Source organism: Ceratocystis lukuohia, assembly GCF_044167205.1.
Source record: "Ceratocystis lukuohia strain C4212 chromosome Unknown Supercontig4_pilon, whole genome shotgun sequence".
NCBI lineage: Eukaryota > Fungi > Ascomycota > Sordariomycetes > Microascales > Ceratocystidaceae > Ceratocystis > Ceratocystis lukuohia.
The window spans coordinates 537,145-562,188 of NW_027263523.1; the positions used below are offsets into that span (position 1 = coordinate 537,145).

Sequence of the window (25,044 nt, forward strand, 5' to 3'; positions counted from 1 at the left end):
GGGGGGGTGAGAAAAGGGAATAGGAGGGGCTGTGAGATAGCGCAAGGTACCGGGGCTGAGGTGCGAGGGTGTGTCTGCCCTTCATCTTGTCTCCTTCAAGTCACACCACACCTTTCTATCTCTCGTCCGTCGCCTCTTCTGGTCTGCTTTCTCCTTTTACCCCTTCCCCCATTTCTTCTCCCTTTGTCTCTCTCTGTTTTTTCTGCCTCTTTGATATCCTGTTTTTCCCTGCCTCTCACTCTCTTTCGGGTCTTGTTTCTTTGTCTGCTCGTCTTTTTGGATCAGTGTTATATCGGCGTCTTTGTTTCTCTCATTCCTCTCCTTTGTCCTTCCTGTTATTGTCGCATTTGTTATTTTCTCTTCTCTGTAACAACACACAACCATTTACATTTGTACTTGCATTTGTGCTTTTATAGTATTTGCTTCACTGTACTATACGCTTCTCCCAGCTATGGACTCCTTCCAGCTTGCTTCTTTTGTTTCCTGTATATCCAGAAGTAGTCCCTTTCTTTTCTCCTCTTCCCTCTTCTCGTTATAAACCAAACTTTCTTGTCATCGCCTTGCCGTGCTGGTGCTGTATGTGATGAATCGTGTAAGCTGATTCGCCAAAACAAATCCAATCAATAAAGTGCTGTAATATGTACAGATATACGCGCATATTTGTACTGTGCAGCAATGTTGTCCATCTGGAATGCTTAGTCATCTGCATATGTCCATTTTTTTTTCTGCCGATCGACAGAAAGAAGAGAAAACGAAAAAGTTGTTGAACGTTGACCGTTCTTTCCTTTCCTCCTTGTTCCCGCGTCCTTGCCCTCTTTTTCCTCACCGTCTCAAGGCCCCACTTTAATACCTCCCGCTTTTTCTCGGCGAAGCGGGATCTGCTCTTTTCTTATCTATATTTATTCTTTTTTTTTGGTTTAACCCCCCCCCCCTTTCTAACATAAACCTATTCACAAGGTCTGCGCAATCTTGTTTCCGTTTTCGTAGCATCTGTTTCCTCTACATTCTTATCACTTTTAAAGCCCGTATCGGCGCGTCCACTTCCTCTTCTCTTCATAGGGCTTTCTCCATCTCCTCTGCTACCCCGTCTGGCCAATCAAATCGCCGGGCTTCCGTCCCCCGCCCCGTGCCCGCACGTCGCCGTTATGAAATTCGCACTGTGCCAAGGTATCGTGCGGGATCTCCGTCGGCGAATCCCATTCTATGCCAGTGACTGGAGCGATGCGTGGGACTACCGCGTCGTGCCGGCTACGGTGTACATGTTCTTTGCCAAGTGTGTATCTGTTCCTGGCCCTTTGGTGGCGCAAGATATCGATGTCTAGTGTGCTGTGCTGATCCCTCTTCTTTCTAGTATCCTCCCTGCCCTTGCCTTCTCGCTGGACATGTTTGCTAGCACCGACCATCACTATGGTGTGACTGAGGTTCTTCTCGCCTCTGTGCTTGGTGCTGGCATCTTCTCGCTTTTTGCCTGCCAGCCTCTTGTCATCGTTGGTGTGACAGGGCCCATCACTGTGTTCAACTACACTGTTTATGACATCATGCACGGGTCGGACGTTGACTACATGGCTTTCATGTGCTGGATCGGTCTGTGGTCAGCAGTGCTGCACACGATTCTGGCTGTGACTAACTCGTGCAACTTACTACGCTACGTTACGCGCTTCCCGTGCGATATCTTTGGCTTCTACGTCGCCTGCATCTACATCCAAAAGGGCGTGCAGGTGCTTGCACGGCTGGATGCCTCGTCGCCCACCGAGGGCGAGGCCTTCTATCTATCCATTGCGCTGGCCCTACTTGTCTTCCTTGTTGCCTATGCTGCAGCCAAGGTCGGCGAGAGCCCGCTGTTCCTACATGGCGTGCGCGTGTTCTTGGCCGACTACGGCACGCCGCTGACTCTAGTCTTTTTCACGGGCTTTGTGCATATTGGTCGCATGCGTTCTGTTGATATCGAGACGCTGCCGACGGGGGCTGCATTTGAGCCGACTGGACGTAGTGGGTGGATCGTAAACCCGCGCAATGTATCGGTGGGCGATGCCTTTTTGGCACTGCCATTCGCAGTTCTGCTAACAATCTTGTTTTGGTTCGACCATAACGGTAGGTCCTACCTTTTGGCACCCTTTTTTTTTCTTCTCATAGCCCGCCTCTACTAATCCTCTTTCTCTATCTTATTTCAGTCTCATCTCTTATCGCCCAAGGCACCGAGTTCCCCCTCCGCAAGCCCGCTGGCTTTCACTGGGACCTGTTCCTTCTTGGCATCACTACCGGCCTTGCCGGCATTCTAGGCATTCCTTTCCCCAACGGCCTAATCCCCCAAGCGCCCTACCACACCAAATCACTATGTGTAACCAGCTTGTCTGACCCCTCTTCATCGCCATCCCCAGCCTTATTTGACGCAGTTGATGACGAGAAGCCCCGTGCCACGCCTGTTGTCACACACGTTGTTGAGCAACGCGTTTCGAATCTCGCACAGGGCTTGCTAACACTAGTGGCCATGACAGGCCCGCTGCTCGACGTTCTTCATTTAATTCCGCACGGCGTGCTGGCGGGGCTCTTTTTTGTCATGGGCGTGCAGGCGCTTGAGGGCAATGGAATCACTGAGAAGCTAATCTTCCTGGCTCAGGACCGGCAGCTGACCCCCAAGAACCACCCGCTACGCGCATGTGTGCGACCTGGCTCGCATGGCGTCATGCGTAACCGCGCCATTTGGCTTTTTGTGGCCATCGAGCTGGTCGGCTTTGGAGCTACGTTCGCCATCACACAGACAATTGCGGCCGTAGGCTTTCCTGTGTTCATCATGCTGCTGATCCCTGTGAGGACGTTGTTGTTGCCACGTGTGTTCACGCCCGAGGAACTTGCCGCGCTAGATGGGCCAGCGGCATCCCCTTTCACAATGGAAAGTGCAGGCGGAATTCATGGGTATCAGGGGTCGGAGGAGAGCCATGGCTGACATGACGTGCGCCAGGAAGTAGGACAGCCACGTGATAAAACAAACTGAGTACCACATGGAGGGAATTGCCGTGGGTGGGGGTGTAATATAAAGAAAGCTATATATGTGGCCATGTATGTAACTTTGACCGAGGAGTGAGTGCACTCACTGCACAACGGCACGACATGATTAAAGAATAATAAAAAAGTAAGACGGCCCGCCCGGCCGGTGCTGGCAAAAGAGGTAAAAAATGAAGGTTGATGATGAGTTGCTCACTACCAGGGTCGAACTGGCGACCTTCGCATTACTTCACATTCGCGGTTGAATATTAGTACGACGCTCTAACCAACTGAGCTAAGCGAGCTGGTGCTTCCGATCAAACAGGCAGCTACACTGGTTCATGATTCCCCTGCAAAAAAGTGGAGAAAGGGGGCGCAGAAATATTCTAGAACAAAAGAACCCGGCCGAAACTACAACAGCATAACTAACACATGATAAAAATGCTTTTTTTTTTTTTTTTTTTTTTGTTTCTTACATGTTTCTTGTCCTTTTTCTTCACACTTTAATGTCAAAGTCACTGCCAGAGTCCCGTGGTACCTCTGTTGAAAGCTGCCTAGGTATCAGACACAATACCACAGTGGCTGTGTTTCAGTATATTGAAACAACGATTTGATGCCAGGCAGAAGTTCAGTTCAGGGGGCTGGACTCAAGGCTTCAGGTAAGGTCCTCTCCCCCTTCCCCTTATCTAGATTCATTTTCAGGCATATGTTCTAGATGTACACTTTGAATCCCAAAGAGCCGCCTTCTTCTCAAAGGGCCCAAAGCTCCCTAAGGCCTTGGGAGCGCCAGGCTAGCCCAGTCTAGGCCAAGTCTAACAACGCTAAAGGCGGTGAGCAAGAAGGAGAGGCCGTGGTCTGCTTTGGGGGGGGGATACTTGAAGCACAAAACCAGGGACGAGACTGCTCTCAACTGGCATATTTACAGCGCACTGCCCTGAGTATAGCTCTCAGATAATCGCCCACAAAGAAAGATGCATGTCGAGCACGGAAAGGCCAATAGAGTGGGCTGATAAGGGCAGACGAGAGTTATACTGCAGCGACTATTATTCCTCCCTGTCCTCAACAAAAAAGAAAACCAACAAAGCAGAACACAGCTGCAGAGTTTTCACACCACACACTCCATCAATAAATGTCAGAAGAGCAAATGGTGTGCTGGCGGCACCAAAGAGGAAGAAGGGCAGAGACAATTTTGTTATTTGTGGGCCAATCGCCCTATTTGGTGCTATTTTTTCGTGGGCAGGAGAGACATTTTTGACTGTGACGAACCGTCACCGGCAATACCCTGCAGCTGTGTTAATCATGGTGGCGGGATGTTGAAGCGGGCAAGACAATTCTGTGGCAAATCTTGGAGGCACACATAAAAAAATGCCGTTATTGATTGACGTGTGGGTGGTTTAGAGAGGCAGAGAGAGATACATACTACTGGCCTGTGTATGTTTATTGGATAGGGTGCTTACCCTTCCGGCCGGCCAGCAGGACCAGGGCTCAAAAGAGAATCTGTCCTTTCATTGTCGGCCACTACTGTGCGAATGGATTCAACACTGTGTGTGTGCGGCTTGCGGCTTGTGGCTTGCGGCTTTCTCACTGCATCTATTTTTCTTTTTTTTTTTTTCCAAGGCGTGCGCTTGCATGAAAATTTAAATACAACGTCCGTTTACATACATATACGGCTGCATATAGCGAGAAACAACAGATTCACAGGCACAAGCTCCCAATTTGTATTGCGAACACAATTCGTGTCCCTGGCTGACAACAAGTCTAAAGGAGCGAAGGAAGTAGGGTTAGCAAGCGGCCTTCCTCTTTTCCTTCGTTTCTGCTCCCCCTTTCTTTGATGCTTTGCGCATGTGAATACACTACACTGGTTTGTTTGTGTGCTAGCCGGAACAATCCAATCAGATAAGCACCGTATGTATTATTAGCATGTATATGCCGGCATGGCGGCAAATGCAGCGCAAGGGGGCCACACAACCACACAAACCTGAGCTAAATCACAACTCAGCACACAATTCCCCAGCAGCTTACCTGGTTGGCTTCTCAGGCATCCTACACGTTTTTGCATTCCCTGCTAGCATAAGCCTCGGGTTTGTATCCTATGTCTTGTTTCGTAGAACAAGTCATCCCAAATCGTGAGGCTTCAATTGGCTACTAGCCTGCCTTGGCAAGGCCCCATAGACACTAAGCTCTCGCCCAGTCCCTGGAGGGCAAATAGTAAGCTTCCGTTGAATACAATGTGTGGTGTATTTGGGGATCAGGCACTTGGCTGGCTGCTTGTTTAGCTAGCGAGTAAACGGCGAGACCCGGGGCTTGCGACGTGGACGGCGAGGAGGTGGGTGCACGATAATGAGGGCTTGTGGTGCAGACACAGTATTTGCTCATGTACTTGGTACTTGGACGTGGTACTTGGACTTGGTACTTGGACTTGGTACTTGGACCTGGCAAGAGTTTGTTTGGTTCCTTCCTGTCACCGGGTTCTGTCTCCGTGGCTTATCTCCGCCAGGGGGGGGAGGGGGAGGAGAGGGGAGGAGAGGGGAGGAGAAGGAGAAGAAGCAGGTTACTACCTATTTTCACTTGCAAGTAAGACTGCAAGTGCCTTCTCTCCATAGAGCGCGGGAGACCAAGGCCAAGCCTGATTGATAGTCTGTCTGGCTACTTGCGAGGAATCCCTCCGCGCTTTCCTCTCTTGCCTTTTTTTGTTGTATTTTTCTCTTTTCAATAAAAAGTTAGCCTTCCTTTCTTTTGACCCTTTCCATCCTTCTCCTTTTCCTCTTCTCTCTTCCCGCCCAGGCCCTCCTGATTTCCCTATTTTCCTCTCTCCCCTTCTTCCTATTTATTCTTCCTCTCTTCTTCTTGTTCTTGTGTACCTCCGTTCTTATCGTCCTTCCCCTTCCCCTTCCCTCCAGCTGCTCTTTCCTTGTGCGCTGCTGTTGGCTACCTGCCCTTTTTTTTCCTTTTTCGTTTGTCATCTGGTTGTCTGTCTTGTCGGTTGTGGCTCTTGCTTTTTTTGTTGCCATTTTGCATAGCACCGTCCTTGTCTGAAACAGGAAAAAACACAAATCGATAGAACAGCAGTTGCTACACACATTTGATCGGTCTGGAAATTTTTTCCTCCTTCCTTTTTTTCTTGACGCACCTTCTCTTGTTTTTCTTTCTTCCTTTCTTGATCTTATTTTTTTATATCTTGAGACTTTGAAAGTTTCTTTTGGTTCTCCCCCTCTTTCAGCTCCCTTTCCATTAGAAATGTCTGGCAGTGCTGTCCGGGCCACTGCGGTGAGTTACTCCCATACCCCTTCTACTGGCAACACATTGGCGTCGTTTTCGCCTGGTCTTCGCCGCGGCTGTTCGTCGTCTCTGCGATCTGGCCTCTCTTCCCTTCTTCTGCTGCCCCGTCTCTCGTGTACCCTTGCTGACCGTATTATAGGCCAACAAGAAGGCTGCTGCTGCTGCTGCCACTGCTGTCCCTGAAAAGGGCCAGCAGGAGTTCCCCACTGTCGATGAGCTTCGCAGCATCGTTCCTCCCCATTGCTTCAAGCCCAAGGTCTGGATCTCCATGTCCTATCTCATCAAGGACTTGACCATGTTCTTTACCCTCATGTGGGCTGCCCAGAAGTACATACCCGGTCTTGAGAACCAGTACCTACGCTGGGGTGCCTGGGGTGCCTATGGCTACGTCAATGGTCTCATTGGCACTGGCCTGTGGATTCTGGCCCATGAGTGTGGCCATGGCGCTTTCTCCCTTCACCCCCGCTTCAACAACATCATTGGCTGGGCCACTCACTCGCTGCTCATGGTCCCCTACTTCAGCTGGAAGTACTCGCACTCGCGCCACCACCGCTACACTGGCCACATGGAGAAGGACATGGCGTTCGTCCCCACCACCGAGGCTGCCCACTCCGCTAAGCGCGATGCCGCCCTCGTTGACCCCGACCTGTTCGAGGATGTGCCCATTGTCACTCTGTTCCGCCTCCTGACCCACCAGCTGTTCGGCTTCCCCCTGTATCTCCTCACCAATGCCACTGCCGGCCCCGAGTCTCTGCAGAAGGAGACGCCCTGGTACCGCCGCAGCCACTTTGATCCCTGGAGTGGCGTTTTCCGTCCCACCGAGGCCTTCTACATCTTCATGTCTGATGTCGGCTTGGCTATTACTGTCTTTTGCGTCTATCAGCTAGGTCTGAATGTTGGCTGGACTAACATGACTTTGCTGTACATTGTGCCTTACATGTGGGTCCATCATTGGTTGGTTGCCATCACCTACCTGCACCACACTCACCCTGACGTCCCGCACTATGAGCCCGATAGCTGGTCTTATGTTAAGGGTGCTTTGGCTACCGTTGACCGTGACTTTGGCTGGGTTGACCGTTACATCTTCCACGGCATTATTGGCACCCACGTCGTTCACCATCTTTTCTCTCGCATTCCCTTTTACTATGCCGAGGATGCTACTGAGGCCCTAGTACCCGTGCTGGGCGACCTTTACTTCAAGGAGGATGCCAACTTCTGGTCCTCGCTGTGGACCACTTTCAGAAGCTGCAACTATGTTGTCAAGGACACTCGCGTGCCAGGTGCCATGAAGTGGAGCACCCAGAACTAAGTTATCGAGCGCAAGACATAGAAAAGCTGGACTGGGCGAGGGAGGGAAGTGAAACAAGTGAACAACGCCCCTACTCCCATCCCCAAGTACCCTTTTTCTACATTGTGGTATACAGGACTCTATCTATGCAAGGACCGAGAGAGAGAATACAATGCAAGAGGTTTACTGGGGCGAGATGTCGGATGTAAGCATACAAGTTATAAGTCAAAGCCGAACAAAAATAAGAATCAATCGATCAGCCATGAAAAGATACGACATAACGAGCGACTGTTCCATGACAAAGTTGTCATCTCATTTTTTTTCTTTCCTTCTCACTGGTTCTCTAGAGCAAAGGACATACATATACGCACTGCATCTATAAACATATATACCCATTTGTGAGCGCGATTCCAATACCTAGATAGAGTCTTAAAGCACATCAATATTCATATTTTACACCAGTTTTGGACTGCAATAATATCGACAAGCACTTTGAACAGGATGGGGTGGCATGCAATGCGGACACAGGTTATGCTTGTGCTAAGGTCTAAGGTGTCGTAAACTTTAGTATTACGTTGCATTGGAGCCTCGGAGAGAAGAATAAGGTTAAAGTAGTAGAAGTAGACAATTAGTAGTGGTAGCAGACTTGGTAGCACACAGTAATGTTGATCAATGTTGGTGATAAGGAGAGAGGGAAGGGTGGGAGGAGGAAACGCAAAGGAACAAGGAAGAAGACAGCAATGGCAACCAAACCCGGATCTATGAGACTAAGACAATACAAGACACGGAAAACAACAAGAGGTAGAGAGAGGTTAGAAAGAATGAACAAGATAGATGTCGATCAAAGTATCGTGGATGTTTTGATCTAGCTACGTGCGCTAGGTGCAGGGCCATTCTAACAGGAGCAAAGCTGCTGGCCCAAGGCAATAAAGCGGCCAGGTATTGGATACGCTGGGCGTTGTACGGGCTCGAAGCGATGTAGAAAAGACTTGGGTAATAAATACGCGGAGCTCACTCTGGCGTCTCTGGGCGGCTGAACGGCGAGTTGGATTCGGCCTGGATGACGCTCGGACTGTTCCCTAGGGTCGTCGTAACTGCAGCTGTCGCGGATGATGCGATCTCACGGAGTGCTTGTGGCGCTAGAGAGATAGAAGGAGCAGGCGATGGGCTGGTACGTGCATGCAGATGGGATACAGCAGAGGGGCTGTGGCGGGATTTAATCGGTGGCATTAGCGGGTAGTTTGAGGTCGGCAGGCTCGAGGATGGCACTAGATCAGCGACAAGAGCAGATGTTAGTGTGTGGGCTTAGATCGCTATGCAGGGGTATGGATGAAACTGGAGACAAACCTGAGTACAAAGGCGTGCCTTCAAAAGACCTTGATGCGTCTGAATTTTGCTGAGGCATGAGACTATACATGGGTATTTGAGCTGAGACCAGTGGATTCAAGCCACCTCTTGGGTCTACATTTGCAGCCATATTCATCTGTATCGCTTGGCCCAGGCTACTGCTAGGTGGCACAGAGAACCTCGGTGTGTACGGGTTACGGGCAAGGTTGGATATAGACAAGGCATTATTTTCGTAGCCCTGATTAACTGACTGGGCATGGGGTGGCTCAGAAACAAACACATGGGCACTACTAAACGAGTGGCTGTCATAGCCTGCCTGTCGTGATGGCGGATGCTGGCATTGCTGCGGATGCTGGTGCTGGTGAGAGGCGTGTGCGTGGTCGGAGGCGGTGGCAGACTGCTGCTGTACATAAGGCAGTAGCGAAGCGGCGGGCATTGTGTAGCTGGACATGGAGTAGCTTGATACAGCAGAAGGGCTTTCAGAGGGCCGGGGGTGTTGTAGCTGTTGCGCCTGTTGGCGATGTTGGGAGCTGCCCATCACTCTGTCTGCGTGGAGGTTGTGAATGGCGCCATACTGGCTGCGCAATGCACTGACATTGTCGAAGCCTTCTGGCACGGCACGCATGCCGATCATGCGATTGCGGTCGTCAGCAGTCAGGCGTTTAGCTTTAGCACGACTGTTGGTGGAGCTGGGTCAGCACTAAGGGGAGGAAAAAGAAAAGGAGGTTTCCCACGATAACGGCCGAAAGAATCACTTACCGGTTCTGGAACCATACTTGTACCTGCCGCGGACTGAGGCCAGGTATTAGCTGCGAGAGCTCTTCACGGCGACGGGCGTCTGGCCGAGGCTGTTTGGCAAACTCGCTCATGAGGAAGCGAGTCTGCTGGTGGGTTAACCTGAGAGAGGGGTGGAATGAGATGTGAGAATCAAATGGCCAAGTTTCGCAGCAGCTGTCTGTGTACATACCTAAACCGCTTCATCTTGAGGCGCTGTGATCGCTTGTCAGTGGCCGAGATGCCGCCTGACTGCAGCGAGACCGGGTTTTCGTAATCCTCGTCCGACATGTTTTCATCATTGAGTGTGGCTGGGCCTGAAGATGAGGAATATGGAAGGTCTGTGTCGTAGGCTGAGCTAGGCCCGCAAGTCGGCGGTGGTGGGAGGCCATGCAATGGCTCGTAAGGCCGAGGGATAGCTAGGGTCTCCATACTTGGGTCGGGGTGACTGCCACGGAAGCTCTCATGGTACTGAGGCCGTTCTCTAAGCCCGGGAATTGGATACATACTGCTTGTGATCGTGTGGTGGTCTGGATAGATGGGGAGTCTCGGCTGTTGGTATTGGCCCTGGACATAGAAATGCTGTTGGGACTGTGAGTTCTGAGATATATCGCCAGTGGCCATGGCCTGATCAAAGCGTGCGAGAAACGCACTAGGCTGCTGGACGTCCGGCGTATAAGAGGCGGAAGAAAGCTGTGGCCAATGGGCCCGGCTCTGGCTCTCATTCACACAGTCGCTCTGGCTGCCACAGCTCTCGGGCTGCCCTGGATGTGACGGCACCCCCGAGTTTGATAGTGTGGATGGAGGCGGAGGCGAAGGCGATGCTGCAGGAGGGCCTAGCCGGTTGGAAGCCATCCGGGAGAGTATACACGCCTGAGTCAGGGTTTTTGGTAGTGCTTTAGGGAAGCGTGAAGATAAATGAAAAGGCAGCAATGTTGGAAGCCTATATCAGGGTTGGCAATATCAAGGCGGGGCTAATAAATTGAGCATCTGGAGGAACAAAGAAAAGAGGCACTTTTTATGACTGTCCAACCAGAACTTCACCTGGTCCTTAGAAGAAACGAGAATAAAAGAGCCATAATTGCAAAGGAAGGCTGACTGAGGCTGTTTAAACAGGCACCACACAACAAGCAATGAAACAGAAGCCTGGAGAAAAGGGAAAAAAAAAAGCAAAGTTTAGTTGGTATCCGGGACGCCTCAGGAATATGAAATGGAGGCGAGAGCAGACGGGAATACTGAAGCTACCCAACAGACCCAGCACTCAGGACTAGAGACGGAAATTGGCAGCGAAAGGCGCAGAAAAGACTTGGGGCATGGTGACACTAGAACGCAGAGAGAAGCCTGACAGACGGGTTCCCGGTGCAGCAAAGGCGGTATCCAAAGTTGTAGGGGAGGGGAGAGGGGGAAAATGCTGCATCAGGTACGCATGGGAGGATACAAAACAAACGCAGCTTGTATGCTCGGCACTGCCTAATCGAATCAAACGAATGAAAAGCTTTGCTTTCAAACAGAGAAAGACTCTCTGCAGAAAGAGTGTAGAAGAGGGGCAAGTAGAGTGATGGTTGGGCAATCAGGAAATACGTACCTGGAGACTGGTTAATAGAGGACGGAGGCTAGTCTAGGACACCGCACGACTCAGCTCTAATATGGGTGACGTCGTCTGGGTGTGTGTAATAAGCACTTCCTCTGGCCCAATGCTAGCCGTGATCTAGTCTCAAATGCAGTGCCATGGCGAGTTTCAAGTTCGGTGGAGGGGTACTAATGGGGGAGGGAAGAGTAGAGGGCACAAGGGAATTCGAAAACGACAGCAGGTGCTAAGCCGGGGAGGTGGAAGCACCACGGTAAATTCAGCACGCTGTAGCTATGCGACACTCTACTATCAACACGCCTGTGGGCCTAGGAGGCGGATGCTGTGCTTGGCCGAAGTCATCTCGATTTAGGCCTTCACTTACACCACTGTTCCAGGATTAAACATAATTAACCAGGAAGGGAAATTGCTCATGGATTTCTTGGCCTATGACTGCTAGACATGCGGGAAGCAAACAGCATACAGCAAACGGAAGCCCAAACGACATGCCCAAGCCTTCTTCTCCCCGAGCTAATGCTCGCTTCCAAGGTTCTGCTGGGTGCTGGGTGCTGGGTGCGGTGAGGACTTGGTGCTGGGACATAGTTACACAAGGAATTAGCAGCTGAGATAACCCTAATGAAGGGTTATTTAATAACTGAATCCTGCGGGAAAATTAGAAGCATTGCAAAGTACAACTTGCTCCTACAGGCACTGATATCAGACTAACAACGAGAGAGCGAGAAGAGATAACACGAATGAGACTAGGCCACAAAAGGCGCCAAGTAATACTAGATGCTGGGGGAGCAATGCAAGATGCAGTTTGTAGCTCTGGCGTGCTGTTTCAGACACGCAATGGCTGCAGATGTGCCTGTGTAACATACAACATACGGCCCCCCCCTCCTCCTCTTCCAAACCGATAAAACAGACGCACACATCCGAAATGGAATGAAGGGTGTTTTTTTACGGTCGCCATCCGCCTCCGCTGTTTTCAGTTGGAAATTTATCGCGATTTACCGAGTAAATGGAAATAGCCAAATATTGGGTGGGTGGTTGTGCTGTCTAAGTAAAGGCCAGGTGCTTCTGGGGCAGCGGTGAAGAGGCTATTTTTCCTCTCTTTTCTTTCCCATTCTCTCTGCGCCTTTTCCCTTTCTCTCTTCCCCCCCTTTGCCCGCTATTCCTTGCTCCTGTCGCTAATGCTTCTAGAACAAATCAGAAACGCATATTGAGCCAATGTACACTATCGTCTTTACACCCGTAATAGCCACCGCCACAAAAGAGGCACAGAAGAGATAGAGAACAGGAGGGTAGCGGGTTGTGGCATGCGCCTGCCGGTCCTACTAGCGCAGTGCGGCGGGGTGCAGCATATGGGAGCAAAGCAGACCGCATGGTACGAAGCACAGCACAGCACCGAGCCAGCCGAGTCGTAAATATCTATAAGCAGGCCGTTTCACAGGATGAAAGGGTGGAAAGCAATTTGCTTGTCAAAACAGCTCCATGTACGCACAGGTGCTTGCCCATGTCTGGCATTATACCTGCTTCTGCTGTTGTTGGGTTGGCGTCTGTGAAACTGCATTGTGGTACGCCATATGCGCCACCAGGGAATAAAAGAACAAACGGGAAGAAAACGAGCCAGAGCAAATCAAAACAGACCGGGGCAGGTTTAGCCGGAAATAGAAGAATAGATAAAAAGGAAAAAGAAAAGGAAGACAGATAGAGCGACAGACAGCAAAGCAACAGAGCGACAAAGATGAATGCAGTGGCACCAATGCCTTTGCATTGCACTGGTACCCCCTTCACCCTAGTACTCATAAAAGCCTTTACCTGCCTTTTTTCCTAGCCAGCCAGCATTCACCATGTTGCCTAGCAAGACGGCTGGGCGGTACTTGGAATCTCCAGTTTCCGAGTGCAGCACTTTCATGATAGCTAGACACGTGTCTAGGCCGATAAAGTCAGCCAGCTGCAGGGGTCCCATGGGCACATTCGTGCCGTTTTTCATGATACTGTCAATCGAGTCGCGGTCACCCACGCCAGTTTCCAGACACATGATGGCCTCATTGATGTAAGGCATGAGAATGCGGTTGGCTAGGAAGCCTGGCGAGTCTGCGCTGACTGACGGGATCTTGCCCATATTCTTGACAAGGGCGACGGCGGCATCCAACGTGGCCTGGCTGGTCTGCAGCCCGCTGATGATCTCGACGCCCTTTTGCACAGGGACCGGGTTCATGAAGTGCGTGGATACGACGCGGGACGAGGCAGATAGATCGGTAGGGTCAGTGGTTGTGGCAGCAGCAATCTTGGTGATGCTGATGGACGATGTGTTGGTGGCTAGGATTGCATGTGAGGGCGCGATTTTTGCTAGTTGGCTGAAGATTTTGAACTTGAGGTCCGGGATCTCTGGCACCGCTTCTATGACAAAATCAACCTCGGTAAAAGCGCCCATGTCCGAGGAGGTGGATAGGCGAGAGCGCGCTTGGTCCGCATCTTCCTGGGATAGGCGACCTTTGGCAACGTCTTTGGCAAGTAGTTTTTCTAGCGAGGCAGAGCGCAGGAGAGGGGGGGTAGCAATGTCAGTAAGCAGCCGGGGAGAGACGAGGGGATGGGACGGAGGAATGTACCAGCAAAGGCGAGGCCCTTGTCGAGAGCGTTTTTTGACGTATCAACCAAGGAAACAGGAAGGCCAGCCTTGGTAGCGGCAACCAGTGCGATTCCAAGTCCCTGCGACCAGGTCAGTAGCTGTGCTATTGTCTAACACTATCACGATCACATGCAAAAGACAGTAGGGCTCACCATTTGGCCGGCACCCAGAACACCTAGTCTTTTGACCTCGAGAGGTCTCGTGATAGTAGTGCTAAAAGCGCGGGTTTGCGGGGTTGTAGCCCTGAGAATCTTTGAGGCTAGCATGATCGTGGGTTCTTGATTGCGAGCTGTGTATTGCAAAGTGTGTACAAATAAAGCGAGATGAGAGAAATGCCTTTATAAAAGGGCTTATATAGATGACGAGGCCGGCAAGCTTAACCCTGGCTTTGAAGCTTTGGCGTTGAGCTTCTGTGGGGGTCTCGGTTAACCTCGGCCAATCAGCGGCTTTTTTTTTGCTTGTGACTTAAACCTGGGGTAAAGGCCCACTAAAGACCCCATTTTATTAAAGCATTTCTCCCGATGTTCTACCGTATTGATTGATTTTAGAAACGCGTCTACGTTCGCGTCGAAGCGCGTCAACGTCGCCAAAATATCACCAGCTTCGATTTTGTGCCAATTCCAATTCGGCGAAGACCCGTTGTTCTCAATCTAGCCTTGCAGTCGCTGAAAAAGCAGACCTGCACATCTTGGACACCATGGAAGAAGACCAAGAAAATGGAATCGTCCCGGCTGTTGTAGACGCCCATATCAAGAGCCTGTTATCGGCGGTAAGCCCCTCCTTCTCCATGTTGGCCCGTCTTCGACCAGATGCTAATACTATTTATTGTCTTGTCATCTAGCTCGGTGGCTTCTCGCCCGATGCCCCTTCCCGATACGTTCCTGGAGACTCAGCAGTCGACTGTCTCCGTGACATTAAGCGATGGCTACGCCTCTTCGACGAGAAGATGAACCTTCTCGATGTTGCTCGTTGTATATCGACTACTACACTGGTTCCCGTCGATCTTTTGCACATTATCCGCAACTGGCTCAAGGCCCCAAAGAACAGCGCCCTCAAGGAGAAGTTGGCTCTCGCATCGTTTGAGCTACTCGTCTTGCTGACGTGGCCCCTAGACCGTGATGCCGAGACGACTACAATCAATCATTACACACACATTCCAGCGCTGCAAATAGCCCACGTCAACTATAAGGACAAGCTGCTGGATCCGAGCATGAGTGTCCTACAGGGTGCCGTTAAGATACAACTCGCAGCCATGGCAAAGGACATGCGGGACCGCTCTACTAAAGATGAGGGCATGATCAAGATGGTGCTCTACTTGTTACGCAACATTGCACAAATTCTGCCGCCCGTCGACCTCCCCCAAATGCACACCAAGGCATCCGAGCAGCGCAATGCCGTGATCGACCAGTTTGCGTCACAAAAGGTATTTCCGTTCCTGCTTACCGTGGCCTCAAACATAGGCGACGACTTTCGTAGTGAGGATATGCTGCTACTAGAAATCCTGTTTCATCTGGTCAAGCGGGTAGACCCGACACCCCTCTTCATGCCTCGGAGCCAGCGCGCTGCTGAGATGGGGAACAATATGGAAGCGTTGATTGCCCAGGAAAAGAGCAAGATGCAACGTAATTTACCTTCGCGTCATTCCCGTTTTGGGACTATGGTGTGGATGGAACGGTCGGACGGTAAGATGACCACACTAGCGGGCCAGGATGCCTTGATTAGTGCTGAGGTACGTCAGCAGAAGCTTGATGCAAGCAAAAAGTATCGCCCACCAAGAGGTGGCCGTAAGAAGCACATGCAGACTAAGGATATGGGCCCCGTACCCTCACTGGATAGTAATGCTAGCGACAGTCTTCAGCAGTTTGTGTCTGATTTCCTGGATGCCGGTTTCAACCCCTTGTTTACTCACGTGCGAAAGTCACTTGAGCGAGAGACACCCCAAGTCCTTCACTACCACAGCCGCCAGTTCTTCTATGTCGTCTCGTGGTTTCTCCAGGCCGAGCTGCAGCGAAGCTGGCACAAGGAACAGAAGCAGAAGGCGGTGGCCGAGGATGCCGATGTTAGCAGCTTCAACCTAACTGCAAGTGTCCTAAGCCAGGAAATGTTTATCTTGCTGCATCGTGGCATGCGTATGACGTATGAGAGTAAGACATGGGAGGACCTTGTGGCGGTTATGCGTTGTTTTAACCAGATCCTGCTTCTTGTGAAGGAAATCTACGACTCCAAGAGCGATGCCGATATTGAGATTGCTGACAACATTCTCAGTCGGCTGTTCTACGAGGAAGACACGCAGGAGTTGCTAGCTACTATTCTACGGACATACAATGGCCAAGGTCTTGAGTACCTTGACGTGACTATTGAGCTAGTTCACAACTTCACGCATCTTCTCTCAGCCTATTCCTCTCAGAATCAGGATATGCAAGTACGTGCTAAGAAGGCAATTCGCCGGAACAATAAAAAGAAGCCCAAGAAACAGACAAGAAACGTGGTCATTGAGGATGATGACGGCAATCCCGTGCCATCACAAGACATGGAGGGGACCGATGGCATTATGCAGGAGGCCGATGCCGAGGGTCTTTCGGGGTCTGAAGAGGACGGCGATGAAGCCACAGCTCATAAAGTCACGCAAGATCGCAAGTTTGACTTTCAAAAGTTCCTCCATCGCTTCTCTTCACAGGCTATTGTTGATGCTTATGTGACCTACACTTCGTTCTACCAGGAGCTCAATAATGACCAGCTTAAACGCGCTCACCGGTATTTCTTCCGCCTCGGCTTCAAACAGGACCTGTTGGTGATGATGTACCGGGTCGATATCCTCAATCTTTTCTACGAGATGATCAAGGGACAGCGGCCGCTGTCGACTGCCTTGCCAGTTTTTACCGACTGGAAAGAGCTTTCCAAGCGGGTTTTCCGCAAGTGTACCCAGAAACTAGAGGAACGGCCTGAGCTCTTTGTCGAGCTCCTGTTCTCCAAAACCAGCACCATGGCATTTTTCATTGAGCACGGCTATGCCAAAAAGACTGTGTCAACCGCAAAACCTCGCCCAGCGGCTGAACTTGAGTTCCGCTACACCGACAACCTTGAGGATCAGATCCGCTTCCTAGTGCGCATTTTGTATTCCCAGGGCAAGCACGCAGAGGTCAAGTGGCTCTCCGAGACTTTGGACGAGGCTATTTCAGTACGAAAGGCCTGGGCCGCCTCGTTTGAAGCTGAGGGCCGTGAGCGGTTGGCTGACGAAAAGGAACCTGAGCACATTATTAAGACGGGTGATGTCGAAACCAAGACAGCTGTCCTGAAAAACGGGCATATCCGATTATTCCTCAAGACACTCGGCATTGTCAGACAGTCTCTGACTACCGAAGAAACCCTGGATTCTGCCTGGTGTGTGCCAAGCGAGACAGCAACTGACCATCTAGAAAAGTGCGCTGGGTTTCTTGCCATCACCCGCATGGAGGACGCGTCGCCTGAAGAGGCTGAACAGGCACTCAAGGAAATCCGCCGCAGGCCACCTATACGTAGTGCACGCTCTGTGCTAAATGACGATGACTTGGACGAGGAGGACGACTTTGAGTCGCTCTTCCCTGCTGGTGGTCCTACAACGCGCAAGGCCATTGATGCACCCAAGAAGAAACCACGCAAGCGACGCCTAAGGCAAAAGGCTGCCTCTGATGACGAGGATGACGACGCTACGCTCTCGGAGGACGAAAAACGACGAGCCGAACGTGCGCGCAGCCGGCTGCAGAAGGAACGCGAGAAGTTGAGCAAGATCAAGTCCGAGATGTTTGTGCACTCGAGCGATGACGACTCAGACACAGCCAACAATGACGCTAGCTTCTGGCTACGTGAGGAGCAGCAGCGGCGTACCAATCAAGAGGCTTTCCTGAAGACCCAGGCTGGCCATGTAAATGGAATGACACTAGCAGAGAAGGCCGAGCTGGCACTGGCTGGTGCAGGCAAGAAGCGGAAGAAGGACGTCGATTCAGATGGGTCAGGGAGCGACACAGACATGGGCGATTCGATGCTCCCAACATTTGATGATCTGCAGAACTCCGACGGGGATATTCAAATGGCAGATGGAGGGGCGAATGCGGAGAATGTGGCATCAAACGAAACCACCAATGTAGACGCGGCCGTCAGATCTAACGATAAAGACATTGACGACAATGATGACGATGACGACGATGATGATGTAGTTGCAGCGCCTATGCGTAGAAACAAAACCATTGGCGGCTTTGTTCTGGATAGCGACGACGAATAACGAGCAGAGAGAGAAGAGAACGTGTTGGAGAATCGAGTATATATACACAAGCACTTTGCATCTACAAGTCTTATTTCTGCGGTGCTTTATACCTACCTACCTACCTACCTACCTTAGATATAATACCAAGTAGGCTTTACGGCCAACTTCGACATCACAGATCACCAACTAAACCAGACTTTGCAAGAAAAAAAAGGTAATATAAAGTGAAGTAAACAACACAAGATGTAAAAAAAGGACAAGTAGAAAAAAAAAAGACGGAGGTTGCCGTAGCATAGAACATTCAATACTTGGAAAAACCGAACCCCCCAGGATCCTTATAAAGGAAGAAAACAGGAAAAAAGAAGAAAGATAAGATGAGGATGGGAGACAGATAAAAAAAAAAAAGTCCCAACATATATACACAACGCTTTCGTGAAACACGCAGCAGGAGATAGTGAAAGACACAGAATAGGCAAGAAATACGTGGAAGCAAGAAAGGGTGGCGATAAACTAACAAGCACAGCACATGAGGATGAAGGAGAGAAAGAGGAGACAAGAGAGAGGGTTGAATGATGGCTGAGGAGAGCTCAAATTTCGAATTTGGTAGCGATGCCTGAGGGACGAAAAGGGAGGGGGGGGGGTTACAAGAAGTCTAGGGTGGCCAACAGCTAAGAGAGCTGATATGAAAACAAAAGACGAGCGTTGAGGGTGGAGCAGAAAGGAATAATGGGGAAAGAACGGAAAGGGGGAAGACAAAGAGAAGGCAGCTAGAAGCGTGGCATGCGATGATGATGCAGATGAAGAAATGCAAAATATGCAGGAGTAGAAGTGTGAACGGCTGAAGAAGAAAGCCAGATGCAAGGCGGGCAACGAAATAGAGAGACAAGCATGAGATCGACGGGAAATACAGCTAGCATGAATGGAAGCAAAAGGTTTTTAAAAACCAGAAACATATTACGCTTCTGCCTTCCCATCATCTTTATCGGATATCCCTTTGGCACCTGTTATGTCAGTTGACTCAGCTGCCCCGGACACCTGTTTATCTTGCCCTGCCGCCTCATCAGGCTGCGGTGACGATACTGGCGCAATTTCTTTCTGCGCCTCGGTGTCTGCATCTGGTTGGGGACTTTCTGGCTCTAATGACTCAGTACCACCCGTTAGAGAAGTTGTATTAGCGTTCTCAGCGGACGCCGGCGACAGAGAAGTTGGTGACGTCGACGACGTCGGTATAGAAGTATCGCCTGTTAGCGCAGCGACTGCTGCAAGTGCTGCAGCACCGGCACTAGCCATCTTAGTTGGACTAGCCGGTAAGCCCGCACTGCTGGCATCGCTGCGATTTGTCTCTCGGCGTCTGCGCCTTGCCTTGCGCTCCTCGCCCATGCGCACGCGTCGCATGCTATCACGTTTTTCGGCATCTTCAGGGCTTTCTGCTGCATCACCGAGCTTCATGCCACGCAAAAGCTCAGCCGCACGCAAGGCTACATCGTCTTCCCCACCGCCACCACCTGCAGAAAGGCTAGGAGAGAGCATAGTGGGTGCAGATCCGGCGCCTGCAGATGTAGGCTCATCAGACCGGGCTGACGCAGGGCCTGTTTGGTCGCCGGAGACAGCCTGGAAGCTGGCCTCACTTTCTGGGATCTCGCTGAGATCCGGGACGGGTTGGCCCGAGGCAACTCGGTCTTGGTGACGATCGCGCAAAAGCGCACGGCGACGGCGCTCCCGCTTGTCTTTGACCTGTGGAGCGGCTTTGCGCAATTTCTCCATCAGTGAGTCCATGGCGCCGGTGTTAGTAGGCGTTAGCTGGCTAGTTTCTACGGCTGAAGCCCCAGTTGTGATGGACTTGGGCAAAGCGTTCTTGCGCTTCATGGACGCCTCATTGCGGCGATGGATCTGCTCTAGTTTGATGTTCTTGTCGCGCGACTTCTTCCACTCCGAGATGAAGGTGGCTAGCTTGGAGAAGAAATCGCGACGCGCGTTTTCGTCGGCCGAATCCTCGCCATAAAAGGCCATGATGTCATCGTAGGATTTGCACATCTCTTCCAGATACAACTCCATTTGGTCGGCCTTGCGTCGTGCTTCCTTCATGCAGCGCTGAACAACTTGGCTGACGCGGTCCTGAGGATGAAACTTCTTAGGGTCGCTGAGGTTACCGCTATCTAAAGACGTCTGCACATTCCGAATGTTGTTAATGTAATGGCGTGCGTCCTGCTGCAGCTGATCCACATTGACCTTTTGGGCCTTGAGAACACCGCCAATGTCATCGGCAAATGTTTCCCACTCGGGGTACTGCGTTCGCACAATCCGCTCAACCAGATCAGCCAATGTTGACTCGTTCTTGTCATCCTTTACCATGCCGAGACGGGCCAGAGACGAGAGCTTGAAGCCTCGTGCCTGCTTGTTAGCATCATTCATGTAGTTACCGATGTCTAGAATCAGACCCAGTACATTCATCAATGACACCGAATCACGAAGGGATTCAGAGACCGTCATCACATGCTTGATCTTGGAATTGATCTCATCATAGTCTGTCTCAAAGCTGCGTGTCAGAGCCAGCGCACGCATTCTACTCTTCCAGTAGTGGTGTAGCTCAAAGGCTGTGTAAAGATAGATTTGATCCTGACGCGTGAGCTCACTAGGGTCTTGTTCACGATCAGGGCTGTTGGCATTAGGACCAGTCCAGTCTTTGCTGTATGGAGCCATGAGCTTGGCCGTGTTGTCGGGGATGTTGCATAGGTCCTCCTTTTGCAAAAAGTCCATGACGACGGGGTTGTCAAGCACTTCATGATCGCAGTGGATGATCATCTGTACCACCTTGTCAACAGAATAGTGGGAGAACTTTGCCAAGGCAATTTCTAGAAATCGGATATGTTAGCAGGAGGTATCAATATAAACCAATTCTAGACGAAAACAAATAAAGAAACCTACCAAACGCCTTGCGCGTATCCGTCGAGATAACTTGCTTCTTTTCGTCCTTCTTGTTACTACTAGCCTTTCCAATCTGCTTGATCTCCTTGGCCATAAACAGCTTCTCGACTTCATCCAAGATACCCCGACGGCCCAGCTCGGCATACTTCTCTTCACGGGCCTCAGCCGACGGTGCATGGGCGGCCCAATGTGTGCTTAAAGGCGAATCCACCTTGTCCCAATGCAAAGCCTTGAGCTTTTTCTTGGGGCGCACGACAGAGAGCCCCAGAGACGTTGTTGACGTGAAGGCAGGCTGGGGCATGAAATGGCCATGCATAGCACCAGGCAAAGGAGGAGGGGGAGGAGGGGGAGGACCACCAGCTCCGGGCATGGGCGGTGGAGGGGGCGGAGGGGGAGGGCCACCAAGACCAGGGATTTGGCCAGGCAGAGGCATTGGCGGCGGAGGAGGCGGCGGTGGACCACCAAGTCCTGGGATTTGTCCAGGCAAAGGCATCGGGGGTGGTGGAGGCGGTGGAGGCGGTGGGGCTCCACCCAGTCCTGGGATTTGGCCTGGCAAGGGCATAGGAGGAGGTGGAGGCGGAGGCGGGGGTGCAGCTTCCGAGTCCAAAGACACAGAAGTATCCTCAATCTTGATCTTGGGCATCTCCCCTTCGGTAGGGGTGATGGGTGAGCCTTGGCTTTCCATGCTGGGATGCGAAGGGCCTGAGGTGGCACCCTCTTCTGAGTCGCTGTCGTCGACTTTGCGGAACTTGCCAGCCATCTCCGAGAGCAAGTTAGCCTGGTTGGCTTGTGACTTGGGGTCCAGGACAGGCTTGCGCATCTTGACGATTCGTGGCTTCTCGTAGATAACGCTATCCTCAGTAGCACTAGCATCATAGTCATCGAGGTCATCTTTCAAAATGCTATCATCTTCATCGCCCTGGCGAGGAGACCCCCTGGCGTTGTTCTTGCTAGACCGCGTACTGACACGGCTTCTAAAGCTTCCAAGCATGCTGTTGGTGAAGTCTCTGGGTGTCAACCCAGTCTCCACACCATCCATTTCTTCACGCAGCGCACGCAGCTTGTCTGACGGTCCAGTTGCCTCCCCCCACGTGCGTCCTTCCAGCTTATAAAGAGCTTTCTGGCGCTCAATCTGGGTCTGGAGACGCTCCAGCAGTCTCTCACGATCCAGAATACCCTGCATACGAGCAGGGTCTTGCTCAGCAAGCTTCTTTCCGCCTGCTACGCCTTCAACTGTAGCACCGGGCATTAGGCCCTTGGATGCATTGGATGCTGCCACATCTTGGGCGTCACGGAGCATCAGATATAGTTCGCGACTTTCTAGCTCATACCGTTGTGCCTCCTTGGAGCGAGCTTGTTGAGAGTTTTCCAGTTCGGCCTTGAGATTATCAGCCTGCCGTCTCTGGGCCTCGATGAATCGCGCCTGTTCGTCAAGCTGCTTCTGTAGCTTGGCAACAAGTCCGTCAGCTCCAAGCTCCAACTGTGCCTTGACTTCATCTCGTTCGGCCATAGCAGCATCAGCAATCTGACGTGCCTCAAGAGCCTCATCAAGGGCTTGGCGAGCCTCGGAGTCCGTGTGCAACTTGTCCAGGAGAGCTTGAACAGTAAAGTTGAGGCTCTGTTTAAGGTCCATATCGGGCAAACGCCGATCCATGGCCACGTAGCTAAGCATAGAATCCACTAATTGGAACAGACGGAGACGCTCTTCAGTATCGGTCTGTGGTAGCAGTAACAAATGTTGCATGGCAGAAATAAAGTAGTCTTGGGTTTTAGAACCAGCAAGTCGCTGCTGAATGGCCTCGGTAATCTGAATAGGATCGTTGAGGTCCTTGACATCTCCCTCGATATTATCCTTAATGGATGAGTTTTCACGCTCCAGCATATCCTCATAATCAATCGCTTCATTGGTACGGAAGCGCTCAATCTGTTTGTCAATGGGCTCGTACTGGAACGATTCCATTTTGGTGAGAATACGCTTGATGCCTGTTGCCGTAAACTGGGCTCTAATGTGAATGCGCAGCTGAAGGTCGTCCACCGGTGCATCGATCAACATGTTGACCAGCATCAGTGTAGCCACAGCGTACTCCATAAGCAGACTTTCCATGCCTACACCTCCGCTACGCATCTCATCGCTTGCGCCCACAAGACTTCCCATCTTTCCACGCCCATCAATGCTGACTTCAACAAGACGCATCCACGCATCGAAACGGCCGTTTTCGCCTTGCTGACTCTTGACGCTATCGAGGGCTTGGATGACCTTAACATGGCCATCTCCGTTGCCCCAGTGGCACAAGAAGGTCAACACTTCGGAAACAAGTCGTCGTGTGGAAATACGCGGCGATGTTAGGCAAGTGGCTAGAGCGATTATGACTTGCTGATGTTGTAATGCGTCATCAGCGCCAAACTTGTTGTTCATCAAGGCCTTAATACACTTGACAATGTCGTATTCTCTTTCTAAATTCTTTTCTCGGCTAGTGTCGAAGGGTGATGCCGGGCCCTGTGCCGTCTTACGGTTCAGCTTGAGTAGCAGAGTAGTCAGGGCAACCTGGCCTTGCGTATCGACAAATCGCTTGACCCAGCCAATTTGCTGCGTCCGTAGATTGACCTCTAGACTTCCCAGGAGCTTGCTATCAAGCTTGTCTTCCATGATTCGTCGCAGATACCATTCAGGCGCTCCCTCTTCTTCGGAGCAGGCGGTGACATCGAGAGCAGTGGTGTACTGTCCAGAGCGCGCAGTAAGTCGTTGTCGCTGCTTAGCTTGGTATTCCGTAAGGGCGTCCTGGTGCAACAGCATCCACTTTTTAGCAGAGGGGTAAGCCATCATCTGGCGACGAGCTTGTTCGGGAAGATTGTGCCAACCTCGCTTCTGCATGAGAGATACAAACATATCGTCAATAACATGGTCGTCATCAGGCTTGTTGAACTGGAAGCCCTCAGGTCCAGGAGGAATCTGGCCTGGTGCAACTGAAAACTGGGTGGTGCGATTAGAGCTGCGACTGGAATGGCCAATGCGAGACGAGCGACTCGGGGGTGGTTGATCGGTACTATAAGTGCTAGCTGCGACAGAGTAAATGCTGGCCTGATCAGAAGAGCGCAGTGGGTTGTTGTACGAGTCCGACCGCGGGCTCAGCTGGCTGTTTCCGGTGACTGTAGTTGAGACGCTGGCCATGCTGGCCATACTAGCATGGCTAGCCCTAGGACCTCCAGCTGGACCCCATTGTTGCATCTGGGGGGCGCGACCTGTGCTGGCCATGGTGATGCCGCCCTGGGCAGGATTATACCGAGACTGGTGATTAGAAAAGTGGCCTTGGGAGGGATTTTGGCTTTGACTACTGCTAGGTCGCTGGCCGTAGCTCATGGGTGGAGGGGGGTCAAAAGTGGGATACTGGTGGTAGTCGCTAGTTCCGTTGAGGTGGTGCGGCAGTGGGCTCTGGCCAGGCCCACCGCCGCCACGGTGATTGTTTGCATCGCCTCCCTGTGTAGGAGGGCGGCCAGAGGAAGATGAAGAATTATTCTCGTAGTTTATCGGTATAGACGTCAAGACCCCAGCACTAATGCCCAGATCGGCGGCTTCTGAGTGGTCGAGAGAAACGGTGGATGACTCTCGACGATGGTGAGTGTGTCGTGAAGTAGTAGATCGGATTGTTGCGGTATCGAAGTTATCGGTGTTAGCATTAGGATTGGCATTGAGAGTTGCAGCAGGGTTCGCTGAGTAGCGGCCGTCATCGCGGCGGTCCTTGTTACGGTTTCGCGAAAAGAAAGACCGCGGCTTGTCATTAGATGACATGGTGGCGGGACGCGGGAAATGGAGGATGTCGAGACCGAGATGCAGACAAGTCGGGAAAGCGACGGTAAGATAGAACACAAAAAAGAGGGAGGACGAGGCCCAGGAACAGGGCGAGTAGAGAGTGAGGGAGGATCTGTGGAGCGAGAAGAAGGGATAGCACACTCTCACACGTTCGCCTTCACACTAGTGCGTCCGTTCTGTTTGCTGGTTTGCTTCGAGT

At 51.4% G+C, this 25,044-nt stretch overlaps 6 protein-coding genes across 6 annotated transcripts; 3 read left to right on the forward strand and 3 right to left on the reverse strand.

Annotated features, from left to right (window-relative positions):
* Positions 1–1,145: 1,145 nt before the first annotated feature.
* HOO65_040144 (putative transporter) lies at positions 1,146–2,944 on the forward strand (the record flags this gene model as incomplete). Its single annotated transcript, XM_071002731.1, has 3 exons — positions 1,146–1,273; positions 1,352–2,091; positions 2,172–2,944. The coding sequence occupies 3 exons, from the start codon at positions 1,146–1,148 to the stop codon at positions 2,942–2,944; spliced, it is 1,641 nt and encodes a 546-aa protein (XP_070858987.1).
* A 3,275-nt stretch (positions 2,945–6,219) lies between these two features.
* Positions 6,220–7,570, forward strand: HOO65_040145 (Delta(12) fatty acid desaturase; the record flags this gene model as incomplete). The annotated part of the gene is made up of 2 exons (XM_071002835.1): positions 6,220–6,249; positions 6,401–7,570. The coding sequence occupies 2 exons, from the start codon at positions 6,220–6,222 to the stop codon at positions 7,568–7,570; spliced, it is 1,200 nt and encodes a 399-aa protein (XP_070858988.1).
* A 990-nt stretch (positions 7,571–8,560) lies between these two features.
* Positions 8,561–10,525, reverse strand: HOO65_040146 (Homeobox protein HD-10; the record flags this gene model as incomplete). The annotated part of the gene is made up of 4 exons (XM_071002698.1): positions 8,561–8,817; positions 8,897–9,585; positions 9,656–9,793; positions 9,864–10,525. The coding sequence occupies 4 exons, from the start codon at positions 10,523–10,525 to the stop codon at positions 8,561–8,563; spliced, it is 1,746 nt and encodes a 581-aa protein (XP_070858989.1).
* A 2,510-nt stretch (positions 10,526–13,035) lies between these two features.
* On the reverse strand, positions 13,036–14,138 carry HOO65_040147 (putative 3-hydroxybutyryl-CoA dehydrogenase; the record flags this gene model as incomplete). The annotated part of the gene is made up of 3 exons (XM_071002908.1): positions 13,036–13,766; positions 13,853–13,952; positions 14,025–14,138. 3 exons carry the CDS (start codon positions 14,136–14,138, stop codon positions 13,036–13,038), a joined length of 945 nt encoding a protein of 314 aa, XP_070858990.1.
* A 431-nt stretch (positions 14,139–14,569) lies between these two features.
* On the forward strand, positions 14,570–18,130 carry HOO65_040148 (Topoisomerase 1-associated factor 1; the record flags this gene model as incomplete). The annotated part of the gene is made up of 2 exons (XM_071002519.1): positions 14,570–14,641; positions 14,714–18,130. 2 exons carry the CDS (start codon positions 14,570–14,572, stop codon positions 18,128–18,130), a joined length of 3,489 nt encoding a protein of 1,162 aa, XP_070858991.1.
* Positions 18,131–19,066: 936 nt separating this feature from the next.
* HOO65_040149 (Cytokinesis protein sepA) lies at positions 19,067–24,824 on the reverse strand (the record flags this gene model as incomplete). Its single annotated transcript, XM_071002457.1, has 2 exons — positions 19,067–20,964; positions 21,038–24,824. 2 exons carry the CDS (start codon positions 24,822–24,824, stop codon positions 19,067–19,069), a joined length of 5,685 nt encoding a protein of 1,894 aa, XP_070858992.1.
* Positions 24,825–25,044: the final 220 nt, after the last annotated feature.